The 18,828-nt window shown below is 39.6% G+C and overlaps 1 protein-coding gene across 21 annotated transcripts in view; it reads right to left on the bottom strand.

Moving 5' to 3' along the window:
• LIN54 (lin-54 DREAM MuvB core complex component) overlaps positions 1 to 18,828 on the bottom strand; it is a 68,679-nt gene that overhangs the window by 47,625 nt on the left and 2,226 nt on the right. For 9 of the 21 annotated variants that reach the window (XM_082726485.1, XM_082726491.1, XM_082726477.1 and 6 more), the window contains exons 2-3: positions 6,785 to 7,500; positions 1,588 to 1,711 (exon numbers count right to left, since the gene is read on the bottom strand). In XM_082726485.1, coding sequence (XP_082582611.1) covers positions 1,588 to 1,711; positions 6,785 to 7,468 — 808 coding nt within the window. In that variant the 5' untranslated portion in view covers positions 7,469 to 7,500. Of the gene's footprint in view, positions 1 to 64; positions 194 to 677; positions 741 to 1,587; positions 1,712 to 6,784; positions 7,501 to 9,332; positions 9,675 to 10,154; positions 11,561 to 18,828 lie in introns of those variants that run through there. The other 12 variants (XM_082726481.1, XM_082726486.1, XM_082726482.1 and 9 more) reach the window with 6 other exon arrangements.

Raw genomic sequence — 18,828 nt, 5'->3', positions numbered from 1 at the left:
CCAAAACCTCCCTGAGGACTAGTGGGGTCCCTTTTTTCATCAACATATCCAAAGCCTTCCTTACTTTCAGCCAACTGAAGCCCACTTCCTGAACCAGCTCCAAACTCAAACCCGTTCCAGTCTTTCTTCAGGCGCCGCACCTGCCTCCCATGACAGTCCTCAAGACACCAGCATCCTTTAACATCACACATCTCTGCTGAGGGCCAGGAGAGAAAATTCATTCACCAACACTACCCTCAAATTACAATCTCTCCACGCCTCCTCTCACTGAACTAAAATGAGAAGCTTCCCTAGATACGATTCAAAGCCTCAGGAAAATGACAAATCACTGCCATTGACTTCACAGTTGTCTAGTAGGTGGTTTTAGTATACATGCCCTCCCACTTTACCCTCCCCCATGGTTAATTTACCCTCATCAAGAAGAATACACTTTCTAGTAATGGGTGATTAGCATTGGAAAGTCTCTAGTCAAATCTGCCACCCAGAGGTACTTCCATAAACCCTTAACCACAATGGAAATTAGAAATAAGCTCCTAACTGGTAAAAAGAGTCATGTTAGTATAGCTCTGAATTAAAGACCAGTCACCATGGCTGTGATTCTAGAAGTACTGAGCAGTCAACCAGGCAAGAAGTAAGAAGAGAGCTGGATATATAGAAGGAGAAGGGGAAAAGCGTACCAGTGGTGTTTGCTCGGGAGTGATAACCATGGGTCATGGGCTCCAGGTTCACTAAGGAAGACTCTGAGGACAAGAAGTGGGTAATAGTACACTAACGCAGTAACAAAAGCATTAATGGATTAGAGATCTCAAAGTCAAAGAACTTCTAGATTGGGAATACAAAGGCAGATAAACTATGAAGAAAATGAAATACTTGAGGTCAAGATTTGAGGTGTTACAGTTACTGGTGAGGACAAATTTTAAAGTACGTAATAAAAGAGAACTGGGCCACACTAAGGAACTTGCTGGAAAATATAGTTAAAATTCTGTTACCACTTAAGTAATTACTATCATTGTGATAATCTTCTGTTCACAGAAAACTGCATATAAAGCATATTAACACACTGAAACCAAAAATTCAAACAGAAACCACGAAATACTACTCTCTCGTGGGTATTCATTTAAATCTATTAAACTTAACATGTCCTCTAGAGACAAATTGCCTGGGTTCAAATCCCAATTCAACCATTTACGAGCTGAGTGCCTCCATTTCCACACTGGTGAAATGGGGCTGTTATTAATACCTACCTCACAGGATTGCTCAAGGACTATTTAAGTCACTATGTAAAGAGCTAAGAATAGTGCAAGGCACATAGTAAACACTAGACAAATGTTAGCTAGAATCACTGGAGTTTAAGACTTCATTACTTTCATGATTAAAAAAAAAACTAAGGAGACTGAAGTAAAGGACTGATTTTGAGATAAGGCAGTTTGCTCAAAGCATACATTTAGTAAGTGTCACACTTATTAGTTTGGTTTATAATAATAACTCTACTTGTTGCACTAAAACATTTCAAGATGGCAGAACAGCCCTTTTTAAACCTAAAAAGGAGGTAAATAAATAGCTTAATAAACTATAAAGAAATATAACCTGCAATGACTGGTGGTGATACTTGAGTTGTCTGTCCTGTAACTGCTTTACTATTAATTGGTTTTGCAAAGATCAGCTTCGTGATTACTGGACCAGAGGTTGGTGTTCGAGGCTTCTTAGCAATCTGAAATATATAAATAACTATGAAGACGATCTGTTTCTGTAAAACACCTATTCAATCAAAATTACACAGAAGATTGATATATAGAAGTACACATGAAACCAGCTCAATTGACAGAGTATATCTAAGTAATCATTTTAAAAACACCTAAAATGCAGCCATTCATCAAAATACTAATGTGATCCCATCCTTAAGCCAATATATAGCAATACCTTTGCATTTTTATTGTGAATTCTTATCTTAGTCTGTAGGATAACATGCATATGATGAAAAACGGTGAGTATTTTGACATGTTTAATAATAATGCTTATTAATGATAATACTAAAACACTACAACACAGTAATATTTGTTCTCAAAATAACAAATTATTCAATAATAGAAAGAGTCAATTAAGAAAGCATAAATGATGAAGTAAATGATGAAGCCACCTGTAAATGTAATTACATTGGCCCCTGGAAGCAAAATATAAATACACAATAAAGACAGGCTTATGACTAGATCTTCAGCTTTAGATATATATCTATATATTTATATATATAGATCAGGGGTAGATAATACAAAGAATTGAACAAGTCAGTGCCCTTGGATACAAAGAGTAAGTTTGGAAAACAAAGACTACTCTAAAGACAAAGGGGCTAGAAATGTTATTTGCTAAAATACTGTTTACTAGACTATCAATTCTTTGAAGGTAGGGATTATACTCATCCCTGATCTTATTATATCAGCACACTGTTGACCTGAACTAAAATTCTCCACAAGTCAAGGAGGGTAGAGTTATCAATGTTTTAATACTGAAATTATCAACGTATGCTAAGATATAGATAGCTTCTTCTAAAAGTTAGAAGCAGAAATTTAGCTATGATAGGGAAGACATTAAATATTTTATTTTTTGTCAGATATGAAAATAAAGGACCTAAAAGTACTAATATTGGAAATAATGACTTAAAATGAATTAACATGACCAATCTGAATGACAGAAATATACCAGAAGCTGCAAGTGATCTCAGAACTACATAAATATCAGCTTTGTGCTCAAATTATAAATTAAATAACACATTACTTTATACCTAGAATATTTTATTTTCTTATATTCAGAACATGTGACTGACAAAACAAAATATAAATGAAACACAAATTGCTTTAAAAAAAAAAAATAGTCAAGGAGACCCATTACCATACTAAGAAAAAAAAAATATCCAGCTTACAAAACTGATATGTCTAAATAAATGCATGATTATACTTAAAAACACTGATACAGTTTGGGAGACATAAAGGGAATATATTTCCCAACTGTGTTTACAGGCCTCAAATTCTAAGATATCAGAATATATCATCTATTGACTTAGTACTAATAATCTGAAAAGGAAAAGGTATTGATATTCTTAGAAACCCATGTCTTGTAATAAATATTCTTTTTTGGGGGGATATTCTTAACTATAAAGATTAGGAGCTTAGAGCATTTCCCTATTTTTAATTGATTTTCACAATCATATGACTATATGAATACTTACCAATCAGAAAAACAATCAAAACAATACGACCAAAAGCACATTAATTATTTAAATGAACAACTCCAATTTGCCCTTGTTGTTATGTTTCTTTAGTGGCACACTGTTGAAAATAACGATTATAGTTCGTTCAAAGATCCATACTTTTTGCATTATTAAATTCTAAGCTACTCTAAAAAAAATTACTTTATCAAGTAAAACAAAGCATGAAGTATCACTTTTAACAAATTTATGTAATCAACAGATAAAGACAAAGATGATTCGAACAAAGAATTTTACAAGTAAAATGGGCAAATATATGATCAAATAATATACGTAGGTAAATACTGGCACTGTAGTGTATCAGTTCAGGAGCTAGTAAGGAGTTACATTGTTCAGACTGTTTGCTGTTAATCACTCTTATATATTATACACAAGAAACATGGGGGAGTGTTTATGTATCTGTGATTAAGTGTAACGATACCTTTTTGTTACTGCCTCTGGCCTCAATTGTCACCTCTTTCTTTGGTTTTTCAAGATAGGTCTCCTTCTTTCCCCCTTACTTGCTGTCCGTATCCTAACAGTTTCAATACTCTGTTAAACTTAACACAACAAGGGCACCTGGGTGGTTCAATGAGTTAAAGCCTCTGCCTTTGGCTCAGGTCATGATCCCAGGGTCTTGGGATCGAGCCCCACATCGGGCTCTCTGCTCAGTGCAGAGCCTGCTTCTCTCTCTCTCTCTCTGCCTGCCTCTCTGCCTACTTGTGTTCTCTGTCAAATAAATAAATAAAATCTTAAAAAAGAAAAAAAAAAAAACTTAACACAACACTATGGGCCTATGGGTGCCTGGGTGGCTCAGTGAGTTAAAAGCCTCTGCCTTTGGCTCAGGTCATGATCCCAGGACCCTGGGAACGAGCCCCACATCGGGCTCTCTGCTGGGCAGGGAGCCTGCTTCCCCCTCTCTCTGACTGCCTCTCTGCCTACTTGTAACCTCTCTGTCAAATAAAATATAAATAAATAAACTTAACACAACACTGAGGATTGTCTAGGAAAAAAACCAGAGAATCATATACACTATTTAATACTAAACCAAATATTTTGGTGCCTAAAGAGGAAACATAAATGTGTAGCTTCTTTATTTTTTTTTTCCTGTGCTTTAGAGCTTTGTAGGTTACTTTGGAGTTTCAAAGATTTGAGCTGCCTAAAAACTAGAAGTGGAACAATATTCTAAATGGGGTTTCTTTCATTTTTGTTTGCTTTTATATAAAAGTTTTTTGGGGGGTGCCTTGGTAGCTCAGTCAGTTAACTGTCTGCCTCCGTTCAAGTCATAATCCCAAGGTTCTGGGATTGAGGCCCACATCGAGTTCCCTGCACAGCAGGCAGTCTGCTTCTCCATCTCTCTCTCCCAACAGGTGCTCTCTCTCTCTCACAAATAAATGAATTTTTTTTTTTTTAAGTTCTTTTTAGGGATGCCCGGGTGGCTCAGTTAAGCCACTGCCTTTGGCTCAGGTCATGATCCCAGGGTTCTGGGATTGAGTCCCACTCCTTGCTCAGTGGGGAGCCTGCTTCTCTCTCTGCCTCTGCCTGCCACTCTGCCTGCTTGTGTTCTCCCGCACTCTCTCTCTCTCTCTGACAAATAAATAATTCTTTTTTTTAAAAAGTTCTTTTTAATAAATAGAATCAGCTTTCATAAAAATTAACAATAATAAGAGTTTATTAATTAGTTTATTAATTCTAGTAAGAATTAGACCCCAGTCTTTGCTGTCGTTGTCAGTACTTAGGGAATTAGAGTAGAAAACTTGTAGATACAAGTAAACTGGTCATTAAATCACATGTATACAATGTCCTAGTAAATGAAAAAAAAAATGACATTCTGGTTTTCATTATCAGTTTATTGTGAACATGGCTATGATCCATATCCCCAAAGCCAGGTAAACTCTCGCAAACTAATAAAAACAAGTTTTAAAACTGATTTAAAAAAATCAAGCTGAGGACAAGATGCTTGATGATGACAGTGTATCTCATTCAAGAGACTCTGACCAAAAGAAGTAGAAGGAACTCAGAGATAAGTGAGAAATGATAATAAACAAGAAAGAGGGGCATCTGGGTGGCTCCATTGGTTAAGCATCTGTCTTTGGCTCAGGTCATGTCTAAGGTTCCAGGATCAAGAGCCCCATGGTGGCTCCCTGCTCAGTGGGAAGTAAGTCTGCTTCTCCCTCTGCCTCTGCCCCTCTCCCTTGCTCATGCGCGTTCTCTCTCTCTCTCTCTCTCTCATATAAATAACATCTTTAAAAAAAAAAATTCTAAAAAAGCATTAAATATTTAATAGTGGCAGGAGGGACATGAGCAAATTACAAGGTTTGAGAAATCAAACAAAGTGCTTAAATAAAAAGCCCATGAGGGGCACCTGGTTGGGCTCAGATGAAGAGTGTGCAACTCTTGATCTTGGGGTTGTGAGTTCAAGCTCTACGTTGGGTATAGAGATCACTTCAAAACAGGAGCTTAAAGAAAAAAAGCCCATGAAAAATAAATTTTTCATTATTTTGCCAACATAATAACCAAAACATCATAACTTCTAACATCAGCTGAGCATGGATAGTTCCCCATATCTTCCTTTTCCTTATAAACCTGCATAGTTCTCTGAGTCATGTCTGTTCCTTTTTCTGAGCAGTGAATCTTTCAAGCAGGGAATATATTTGTGTTTCCTGATCCTAAGTGGATCATTTTATTTTAAGAACATGATGACCTAAAAAGGCCTATTTGAGCATGAAAAACTGGAAACCATTTAATATATGTTCTATTAAACTTTTATCTTAGGATCCTATTCATACTAATAATAGGCACCATTTTCAAGCGTCCTCAAACTTTTGAGAACCACATCAAGTACTACCTTTTATTACATATTTCATCATGATCAAAGAGCCATCTTCCAGCTAAATTCAAAAACTCAGAAAAGATAAGTAACCAATCCAAAGTTCCACAGGTGGCAGGGCATCACAGAGGTGAATCAAATCCAGCTGGTCCACTTCTGAAGCCAATGTGTTACCTTCCATTACGTGACACTGTCTTTTGCACACAGCAAACACGAGTGATGGCAATGGACAGACAACTGCACAGAGGTGGCATACACGGGCTAGCATGCACTTTGCTGGCTCCAAGGATTGCTCAGAGCAGCAAGTTTTCCTAGACTTTGGCCATCTGTTAACTGAAAAAAATTATGTCTGTATGATATTCTGACACCCCAGCAGCAACTCTGCCATTTTTACACCAGCAGACCGTACTTGCAATCGAACTACTACTAAGAATAAAATGCACTTAAAAATGAGTAAAGAGCTATAAATGCACTAAGTTGGAATTGAACAAAAATTATATTTGCTCTAAGTTCTCTAGCAAACATTTTCAAAGCATTAGACATCAAACTTTACGAAAAAGAAACCACACAATTACTAAAAGCAACATTCAAAAGAATTCAGTAACAACTATGCATTTAATCACCCTACACACACAACTATGAATCAGTTTAATTTTTAACATGCATTTGAATTAATAAGCCCCCTTTTTTTTTTTTTTTTTTTTTTTTTTTTTTACCTGCACTGTTTTTAACTGTTGGGTCTGTAACACAGAGGGCTGAGTTGTAGTATTAATCAGTTGGCTTCCTGGGGTCAATGCTGAGACACCAATGACAGGTTTCACCTCTGGCCTCCCTCCAATGGTAACTACTTTAATTTGCTGCGGTGGTAACTTAGCATCTCCTGACTGGGCCTGAGTTGTAACTTTCTGAGCCTGGGGTAGTTGGCTATGGGGTAGTGCTAAAACAATTGGTGAACCAGACTTGCCCAAAGTTGTTAAAATTAACTTCTGTCCATCTGGTTTAAGGGTCTGATTGCCAAGTTTAAGATCTGATGTCTGTGATACTTTGTTTAAAATAATCTGATTGGCTGATATAGTCACAGGAGTCTGAGCACCAAGTTTTTGAAGGCCACTTGGAAAAGCTGGTTTCACTGTGGTATTAGAATCTGCTTTAGTAATTGTGGTATTCACTGCAACTTGGTTAGTGTGGTTACTGTACACTGTGATTGGTTCCGTGGAAATGGGCGTGGCTGTAGAGTCCCCAGTAGAATTTATGTTGACAATTTCTTCCAGTTCTGTCTCCATGGGAATTGGGGATGACACAATAACAGCCTCAATACTATCATCCTCCACTAAAGTTATACCAGTGTCCATTATCTCCTCTGGAAGCAAACTATTCACCTCGGCTGGCACCACCTCCATGGTCGTTCTTCTGCTAGAAGGTGGATCGGGCGCTGCAAGAAAAGTTGAAAATGAATAAATTATTAATTTTCAAAACAGATTTAGGAATAAAATTATTCAAAAGAAATACTAGTGACAAAATAATCATTTGTTGCTGATGTACAACTGAATGAAGGATATTCCTGATACCTATTGGCTTACATCACTTCGACATACTCTCAACTTTCAGGAATCTGAAATATAAGTCACATGGGACACAAAACTAGAAGCAAATATTCTCATGCGCCATGTCTCAATCCAAAAGTATACTGCATTCAGGACACTCCTTTCCAATGCCCACATAAAACTTTTTAGTCTTTGGCATGTCTGATAACCTTATTTCTTGCCAGTTATTTTTTTTTCCCATTGACAGACTTGAAAACTGCTGACTCACATAAAGATTTAAATGTAAACAAATATTGGAAAATATCTTCAAATCTCCAGGGAGCTAGGTTCTAAGATGAGGACAGTTTGCCATCTCCAAAAATCCATTAAATATTCAAATTAATATTAAAGGAGTTCTAGAGTAATCCATCTCGGCACATGCAGATTAAATGACTTATTTGGCTCAAGTTTGATCAATCAGCTTCAGATAAAAAAAAAAAAAACAAAAACAAAAAAACCTTTACTTGGGAAGAAGATTCTCAAATCCTCCTTAGCCACTTAAATGTCAAAAAGGAAACCAATGAAAAGGGTGTAAAAGCCAGTTCTATTACAAAAAAAGTGGTAGTAATAATAATAATAATAATAATAATGCAAATTAGGAACAGGTCAGAACTGTGATGCTTTTAGCCAAAGGTTATGCAGAACTTCCAATGAAGATATCAGTACCATTATCTTCACATATTAAAGAGAGTACATCATGTTCCTGATTGACTAAATATTAATGTTATTTGCCCATACAATATTAAAGATGAATACAAACCTAGTCAGCAATTGTTTCGTCTTCCTTCTTTTAAAAATACAAAACTGCAATACCCAGTCTGAGATTAAGAATAACACACACGGGCACCAGATTATAATTATTATCATTGACGAATACTAACAGTACCAAAATTAATCATTATTGAATGCTTGCAATATACCAACGATGGCATAATTAATTAATCCTCACAATTCTGTGATATTATCATTACCACTCCCATATTACAGCTGAAGAAATTTAGATTAAGTAATCTGCCCAAGGTCACATAACTAGTAAATGATAGAGCCCAGACTCAAAATCAGGATATGTTTTACACCAAAGTTCATAATTTTAATCACAAAATTACATTGCCTTAAATTTTTACCACTGGTATTTTTTTTTTTAAGATTTTTTATTTATTTGACAGAGAGAGATCACAAGTAGGCAGACAGGCAGGCAGTGGGGGTGGTCCCCGCTGAGCCTGATGTGGGGCTTGATCCAGGAACCTGAGATCATGACCTGAGCCAAAGGCAGAGGCTCAAGCCACTGAGCCACCCAGGCGCCCCACCACTGGTATTTTTAAATGAAGAAAAAACATGTCTGCTCCTTCACAGTCAATCCCCTACCCTAGAAATCCTACCCTGCACAACCACTGTTCTGCTCTATCACTATAGGTTTGACTTTTTGCCCACTCTAGAACTTCACATAAATGGAACAATAAAAATGAGCTTTTCCCTGAGTATGTTGAGATTTGCCTTTACTCCTTCACTTACTATGAGTTCTGTTCCTTTTTATTGCTGAGTAATATTCCATCATACAAATCTACCATGCTTTGTTTATCCATTCACCTGTGAATGGATATTTGGAAATTGTTTCCAATTTGGGACTCCTAAATAACACTGCTATGAACATTTTGAGTTTAAGTTTGTTATGGATACATACCTTCATATTTTCTGAATAAATACCAAGAAGTGGATTTGCTGTGTCATAAGGTGAATTTATCTTTAACTTTCCATGAAACTGCCAACCTATTTCACACTGTATACACCCACCAGCAATGGGCAAGAGGACCAGCTGTCCCACATCCTCAGTAACAACTGGCATTGTCAGCCGTTCTAGTGGGTATGAAGTGGCATCTCACTGTAGTTTTCACTTGCAATGCCCAGATGACTAACAACGCTGAGCATTCTTTCATATATGCAGTGTATTTGTGTATCTTCTTTTGAAAAGTACCTGCTAAAATCTTTTTCCTTTTTAAAAAAAGACTTCTTACTGAGTTGGGTAAGTTCTTTATATACACTATAAAATTACCACTCATGGGGCACCTGGGTGGCTCAGTGCATTAAGCATCTGCCTTCAGTTCAGGTCATGATCTCAGGGTCCTGGGATGCTTCCCTGCATCGCATCGGACTCTCTGCTCAGCAGGGGGCCTGCTTCCTCCTCCCCCTCTGCCTGCCTCACTGCCTACTTGTAATCTCTCTCTCTGACAAATAAGTAAATAAAATATTTTAAAAAATAAATAAAATCACCTGTCACGGTAACTTGTAGCTCAAATGAATTACTAGCGTTTTGAGATCCCAAAGTACTAGCACTTCTCTACATGCAGCTCTTTCTGATCAGGAGAATCCTCTCTGACATTTATGGGAATTTAAAGTAGGCATGCAAAGACACCACACCAATTATACCTTCAGCATTGGAAACAGTACCAAACAACAAAGGGCCTAACCCACAATGTCACATTAGCATCCTTTCCCTACTGCATACCTTGTCCACACCCCATCCATTCCATCTAGTGCACTCCATTCTCCACAGAACAAGGCAGGATGATGACTCGGTTGCCAGTATCCAATACAACCACAGAAGTGACTCTCTGCTCTCCCTGAAGTTCTCCCAGCATATCTGGACATGTGGGTATAGCCTTGGGTATCCTCTTAAGGACAGGGAGATCTCTGTCCAACCTTTATTCATCTTCCTCCTTCAAGCACCTGAAGTCAAGGTGCAGGAGGGAGAAGTCGAGTCACAGGAGACGGTGGTCTGGCAGTGCATTTACTTTCAGTTTCAAGTACTCACAGTTACAACTCAACTAAACAACCTTCTAATGCACCCGAAATTCTATATCCTCTGACACACTTTCTGGTGTCCTATTTCTGACCATTATTTCAGCTTTGGGGGCTCCTTGACTCAGCTCTTATTATAGCCACGCTGCCTCTCAGCTGGGGCTATGGAGTTGGTGCAAAAAACAAAGCACCATTTGGGCTCTCAGTGCAATCCCCAAATATCCACTAAGAGGTACAACACAGGACGACGTTGCCCCTGCCCCTGCCACCCGTCCAGCACCTGAGTGACAGCATTCACCACCAGATGCCAGAGTCTTTCCATACCCCTACCCTAACCCACCAGGCTGTCCCCTTCCTCTTTCAGGAAGCTAGGTCTCTATCAGCACCCCATCTGCATAGCCCAAACTGCCAAGGACTGTGAGGGATCTGAGCTTTTAGACCCTCTTTGTAAGCGAACAAAGTATCCTGTTAGCATTTCACAGATACTAGCAGACCACACTGTACTCTTAGGGAGAGACACAGGACTTATTACAGCATAGCAAGGAACACGAGCATCACATGTATGTGAGTTCTTCTGGCTGCCCACAAGTTCCCCCATGGTAGACACGGAGAGGCCCAGGTAGATGTTGTGCAGGCAGGGGGTTTGTATCACAACTCATATCCCTGAGCTCAGTTATAATGGGCTGAAGCACACCTGCCCTTTTGTCCACAGGAAGAGATTATCTTTATTATACTGCAGAACAAGCAAATCTGCCCTTGGCTACAGCAGGAATCACTGTATCTATCATTCAAGGCTATACAAACATCCTAGAAATAATTATTTAAAGGGACAGTTACTCCCTCAGTTGCAAAAACCAATAGAAAACTTATCTCCCAACTGATATCTACTTATCTCCGCAAAGTTTTATAATTCAAGTGTACAGCTCTTGCATATAAATTGATCCCTAAGCATTACATGTTTTTTGATGCATTGCAAATAGTCCTTTTCACTTTCCACTTGTTTGCTGCTAGTATATACAAATACAGCTAGGTTTTTTTTCATCTTGTCCATGTAGCCTACAACTTAGGTAAATTCATTTATTGATTTCTAGTAGCTTTTTTTTTTTTAAGATTTTATTTATTTATTTGACAGAGAGATCACAAGTAGGCAGAGAGGTAGGCAGAGCGAGAGGAGGAAGCAGGCTTCCCGCTAAGCAGAGAGCCTGATGAGGGGCTCCATCCCAGGACCCTGGGAGCATGACCTGAGCTGAAGGCAGAGGCCTTAACCCACTGAGCCACCCAAGCGCCCCTTTAGTAGCTTTTTGCTGTAAGTTCCTTACAATTTTTTACAAGCACAATCCACGCTGTCTGAATATAACATCTCTATTTCTTCTTTTCCAATTAGCATGCCTTTTATTTCTTTTTTCTTTCTTTACTACACTCACTAGGACCTCCAGTAAAATGTTGAATGAAAGTGGTAAGAGCAGACAACTTTTCCTTGTTCCCAATCTTACTTGTTAGCTGTAGGTTTTTCGTAAATTCCCTTTAACAGGCCAAGGAATATTATTTATATTCCAGTTTGCGAAGTTGGGTGGGTTTTTTCCCCCAATCATAAGCGGGTATTTCTATCATATGCTTTTTCTCCAACTACTGAGATAATCACATGGCTTTTCTCTCTCTTTTTTATTTTATTTTATTTTATTTTATTTTATTTATTTATTTGACAGACAGAGATCACAAGCAGGCAGAGAGAGAGAGAGGGAAGCAGGCTCCCCACTGAGCAGAGAGCCCGATGCGGGGCTCGATCCCAGGATCCTGAGATCATGACCTGAGCTGAAGGCAGAGCCCTTAACCCACTGAGCCACCCAGGCGCCCCTGGCTTTTCTCTTTTAACCTTTGAATTATATTGATTTTTTATTATTAAGCCAATTTTGCATTCCTGAAATGAGCCCTACTCAGTACTAACGTAGGTACTTTGTATATATTCCTGAATTCTATTTCCTAATATTTTGTTAAGCATTTTTGTCTACACTCATGAAGGATATTGGTATGTAGTCCTTTTTCTTATAGTGGCTGTCTAGAGATAGTGCTAGCCTAATAAAATGTGTTAGGGCATGTTGCCTCCTCTTCAATTTTCAGGAAAAGTCAGTATAAAATTGTTACTATTTCTTCCTGAAATGTTCATCAGAACTCACCAATGAAGCCATCTAGATACAAAGTTTTCTTGCTTTTAACTATAAATTCAATTTCTTTAATAGATGTGGAGATGTTTGGGTTATTCAGTGACCTTTGATATTTGACAGTTAGGTCCTCCAAGGAATTTGTCTATTTCCTCTAAGTTGCCAAATTTATTAGCATTAAGTCATACATATATTCTTTTATATTAATGTCTATAGAAATGTCAACTCTTCACCTTCATTTTGGTAATTTGTTTTCTCCTTTTTCCATCAGTCTGCCTGGAGATTTATCAATTTTATTGATATTTTCAAAGAACCACTTTTGCTTCACTGATTTTCTCAATTCTTTCTCAATTTCTTAATTTAATTGACTCTTATCTTTATCTCCTTCCTTCTGCTTGCTTTAGGTTTAATTTGTTCTTCTAGAAGCTTAAGATAGAAACACAGATTAGAGTTCAGTAAACTATAGTCCACAGACCAAATCAGGCCCATAGTCTGTTAACTACTCTCCAGCTAAGAATGGTTTTTACATTTTTATATAGCTGAGGGGGGAAAAAGGTATATACATAAACATATACCAGATTTACATGGCCTCCAAAGCCTAAAATTATTTGCTCTTCCCAGAAAAAAGTATGTCTAAAACCCGCAGATTTCTTCTTCCCTAAAATAAATATTTAACATTAAAAATTTGCCCCAAACCTCTAGCTGCATTCTACTAATGTTATTTTGTTTTCAATTTATTATCATTCATTTCAAATGTTTTCTAATATTCCTTGCGATTTTGTCTTTGACACACAGAAAAATAAAGAAGTGTGCTATTAGGGGATTGTCTATCTTACTACTGATTCCTAATTTACTCCTATTATTGCCAAAGAATGTCATATTCTACAACATTCCCATCATTTGAAATTTGAGACTTGTTTCATTGTTTAGTACATGCTCTATCTCGGTGAACAGTGCATGTGCCCCTGAAAAGAACGCGTATTCTACAGGTGCTGAGAGCGGTATTTTACACGCCAATCACAGCAAGTTGTTGACAGTGTAGTTGGCATCTTCTATATTGTTGCCTTTTCTTCTTCTATCAATTACTGAGAAAGGCTATTAAAAATTCCTAAATATGATTGTGAATTTGTCTATTTCTCCCCATCTGTGCGGTTTTTCTTGCTTCAAATATTTTGAAGCTTGCTATTCAGAATAACATGTCTCTTTACTTATCCTGTTAAAAAGACTAGGAAATGGGGTACATTGGTGGCTCAGTCGTTAAGCATTTGCCTTCAGCTCTGGTATTAATCCAGGAAACCTGGGATCAAGTCCCACATCGGGCTCCCTGTTCAGCGGGAAGCCTGTTTTTCTCCCTCTCTCACTCCTCCTGCTTGTGTTCCCTCTCTCCCTGTCTCGCTGTCAAATAAATAAAACCTTAAAAAAAAAAAAAAAAGACTAGGAATTACAGAACTAGAGTCTCCCTTAAACTAGGAGTAAAGTTCAAAATCTGAAGAAGAAAAGATTTGATTGGTTTGGCCAGTCTCTATGTAGTGTCGGGCTGTGCAGAATTCTGAACCAGCATACCTCAAAGCCACTAAGCAGGCTATGATAACTGCTTTATGATTAGATATCTGTATCTGTTTCAATCAGGGTCACATGCAAGGCATGGTAGCTTGTGCTAAAAGCAACTCTCAAAAGGAGCTGTGGGCATGGCAGGAAAGGGTCTGGTCGTGCAGCTACATGAGTCATCACTCTAATTTTATCCCTTAGGAATGGAAGATATGAACTAAGCACATGCAACCTCATCATCACTGTGTTGAGGACCACTACAAGAAAAGAGAGAATTTTCACAAGCCAGTAGGACTGAAGAGCTTTACTTCACCTCATTTTTGCCAGGGTTACCTGGCAAGGTATGGTAGGAAAGAAGACAGAACATACAATGTATTCCCCATGCCTCCAGTAATTTTTGCTCATACAACAAAGTTCTAAAGGCAAAGCATGATTCTGGAAATCAATACACTGAGTTTTCCTCCTCACAGTTGAACATGGTTGAATGGTTTAAGTCTATTGAGTGTCAAAGATTAACTGATTTCAGAAAATCTAATGATTTCTGTATTTGTCTCGACTGTCTGACGTTTCAAGATCTAAAGTAGCACCCCTACTCTCATCTCCACTGCCCGAAGCATTCTATCACATTACCCTGGTACTTCCATGATACCATCTAGCACAATCAGAAAATATCTTTGTTTATAGTCTCAGTCTTCCTGCCCTACTTCTTTACAATGCAAACTCCACAAGGACTGGGACTTGGCTGTCTTTAATCACTAGATTCTCTATCTCCAATGCCTAGAACAGGGCTGCCAAATAGTAACCTCCAAAACAAACTTGAAGAATGAATAATTAATCATGGGGAAGGGATATCATCTAAAATTCTAGCATTATTTACCAATCCAAGCATTATTTACCAAGATAACTTTGATTTGTCTATTTGAGTAAGACAGGTTTAAATAACGCTCTGAGACTTCACAACACGTCAAATAAAATAAACTCATAAGGAACAAACTGAGAAACTCCTTTTCAAATAAGCTTTCAAATACTCAAAATTAGCTTTTAACCTATATTCCGTGCAATTACATTCCATCTTAGGTTGACAAGGTTCTCTTAATTTTTAACTCACTTATGGTTTTTATCAGTCATTTAATTAACAAATACTTATTACTTCCCAACACTGTGAAGGGCATTATGGGTAATTAACCAAAGACCTTGCCCTGACAAAGCTTAGAAATCAATAGAAGAATGGCATGACCACAGTTATACTTTGGGAGGATTAACTTCATCTCAGTGTTTTATTTGACTGGAGGCAGAGAGACCAGTTAGTTAGAAGGCTATTCGGTAATTAGCTCAAGACAGAGATAAATGGAGGGTCTGAATTGGGACAGTGATTAAAATAAACCAATAAATATAAAATAAAAAATAATGCCAGATAGAAATGGCAAATGCTCTATGCTTTTAAATCTCTTAAGAGTTCCAAATGGAATATTATCAGTGCTAAAACACTTACTTTCTTAATTACAGGTGAAGGACAACCAGGGAGAACAAATGTTTTCATTCTTTTTTTTTTTCAAATGCTTCATTCTTGCACATAACATTATTAAGTGGTCACCTATCACCATATTACAGATGAGTAATTTGTCAGATTAGACAAAAATATCTGAGTGTTTAAGAACTATATTTTTGTACCTAGAGCTTACCACCAGACTAACTAGTTAACAACGTTACCTTTTGGATTTTAGCTCTGATTTCTAAAATCAAAGGTTGACAACTCAAAAACTTAGTACGTAACTATTTCTCAGACTAAACTGGGAGCACTGGACTATAAGCCATTGAGTCCTGAGGAAGATTTAAAAATTTTGTATTTTCATTTTGATAATATGTTTTAAAGTATATTCCGGATCATCTGAACAACCACCTCATATGCACAATCAATGGTACTAGAATAAGGGTGGGTTTAAAAAAAAAAAAAGGCACAGAAGGGTCTTATAAGGTAAATGATATATTTATGCCAAGTGAAAGCCAAACCATCTGTGAGTTAAGGAGGAAAGTTTTGCAGCATTCAAATGCACAAAAGTGGTGTAGAAATTGGATTATCACAGGATATATAGTATATAAAAAAACTGCATCTTGCCAAGGCAGGCAATAGTGTATTTTCTATGCAAAGAGTTTGTTTCAGCAAAGCAACATCATCCATTATCCTATATTTAATTTGTTTTACTGGAGCTTTATAGTTTTGTTTATATTTTATTTACAAGTCTACCTGTGTTTTATATTTACATAAAAGCAACAGACGTAAGCAATTTATACTATATACATCCAAAAATTAAATATTTTAATAAAACTATTTAGGCCAATGTAAGGACCCATAATATTTTTTTCCCTTTAAAAGGGGGTACTGTATATATTACTCATGCTTAAGACTAACATGGTGTACAGGGGTGCCTGGGTGGCTCAATGGGGTAAGCCATTGAGCCAGGTAAGGTAAGGTAAGGTAAGCCTTTGGCATGGCATTGGGCTCTCTGCTCAGCGGGGAGCCTACTCCCCCTGCGCCCCCTCCTACTTGTGATCTGTCAAATAAATAAAATCTTAAAAAACAAGCAAAAAAAGACTAACATGGTAGACAAAACATGGGGATTCAAATCAGATCCATTTCCAAATGTTGGCTCTTCTAGTTGTTTAACATGGAACCCTAAAACAGTAATCTCACCAAGCCTCCATTTACTTGCAAGGCTACTATGAAAAATAGTTGTGTTGTACACTAGAACTCAAATGAAAATTCTTTTCCTCTTTCTCCATCTAAACTGAATTAGCTTTTTATGACCTTAGACTATCAAAACAATAGGGCTTGAGATCTTGTCATCTTCCATGTCCCTCCATGGAACTATTAATCTGGCATATACCATGCAGACTACACCTTCACAGTGTCTCCTCCTCACTGCAACCAAGAATGTCTGAATCTCCAAAGTCTAAAACCTGGAGTGGTACTTTTACCTCCATCTCCTCTAACCTACAACACATTCTCCATAAAAGCCGCAGAATTTAACTCCCTTGAGTACATCTCTGAGGCGGTCATTCTCCTATTTTGAAAATCTTCTGTAACTCTCAAGGCCTTCTGCATTAAAGCTCGACCCAACCCATCCTTCCAACTTGACCTCCCAACTCCTAAACTGAAAGTTTCCTGAGGCAATGACACTGAGGTTTGTCCTATCCCTCGCCCAGTATATGACACATAAGAAATACTCAACAGTAACAAATAATTAAAATCTGTAATGCTCCTCTTCCCCAAAAGAGACCTTATACTGTCTCTTCGTTTCTTTCTAACACACTTCTAATTATTAACAGACAATTGTTCTAACCGTAACAATCTGAAAACTGGCCTTTAAAGACAATCACAAAGAATCACCAAAAAAGACAACAGTCCTCTGTGATAAAAAAAAAAAAAAAAGCCAACAAAACATTTTACTCTCCTTTATGTTAATTACTTTTGAAAGTCTGCGTTTCACCGCTAACTTAGAAGCCAGCTGACATGTACCGAATCATTGCAGCATAAAAGCCGTCAGAACAGAGCAGAACCCAATCCCCACCGGGCGGGACAAGCACCTCCGAGAACGTTTCACAAAATCACTAACTGAGCCCCGTGACGTCCCCCACAACCGTTTGGTCCCTTTCTCTCCCAACGCGCCAAGGCCCCCGGGCGAGCTTCTCCCGACCCGGGACGGGCGACACCGCACGTCACGCTCTGACGTCACGGCTCCGTGGGAAACGTGGGCGAGGGCGGCCGTGGCCACCGCACACACTCCGGCCGCACTTCCAGTCCGCGCCTCTCGTGTCGGCGACCGAACCTCCCGCGGCGACAGCTGGGGCCGCCCGAGGGCCCCGGCGGGGCGACCCGCAGCCCGGCTCCCGCGGGATCGGCCGCACAATCCCGACACACTCGCGTCTTCAGGGACCCCAACGACATTAAACCGTGGCCGTCACCGCCGGCCGCAGAGCCGCTCGGTCCCGCGCGGGAGCTCTCGAGCAAAGCGCCGGCTCGCCCCGTCCGGGGGCAGGACCGCGCCCACGACTCCTCTCCGCCAACCCGGCGCCCTCCCCGCTCGCAGCACAGGGACGGCAACACGCGGGGGCGCGGCCGCGGCCGGTCCCTCGGACCCCGGAGTCTGCGCGCCGCAGCGCGTGACACGACTCAGTCTCCAAATCCACGAAATGGGTGTGGGGGGGGGGTGGCACGGGGCTAAGACGCGACGGACAGTCTCAGCTGTCGTGGGCCGAACGCGGGGGGCAAACGGGTCCCTCCACGGACGACGGAGCAACAGAAAAAGGAAACATTTCGGCGGTGACAACCCCCGCGCACACGCTTCCAAACGCGAGCGCCCGCACGCTCCACGGCGCGGGGCTTAAATGCGGGAGAGCCGGTGCCCGCGTCCCGAAGGCAACACACGGCCCCGCGCGGCCGCCGCCGTCGGTGGGGGGGGGGGGGGGCGCCAAGTCAGGAAACCGGGTCAGAGCCGGCGGCTCCTCTAGGCCTCGGCGGCCGCCTCGGGTCCGCCCGAGCCCTCCGCACCCGCAGCCGCGCCGCTGTCAGGACGAGGCTACGGATCCCCCGCGCTCCGGACCCGGCGCTCCCCTCCCGCCGCCCCTGCAGGACAGGGACGCGCTGCGGAGCAGCCTCCGGACGCCCCCTTCTCC

Source organism: Mustela nivalis, assembly GCF_964662115.1.
Source record: "Mustela nivalis genome assembly, chromosome: 4".
Lineage (NCBI taxonomy): Eukaryota > Metazoa > Chordata > Mammalia > Carnivora > Mustelidae > Mustela > Mustela nivalis.
The sequence above is the reverse complement of the archived record's forward strand: the minus strand, read 5'-3'. Positions and strand labels throughout refer to the sequence as shown.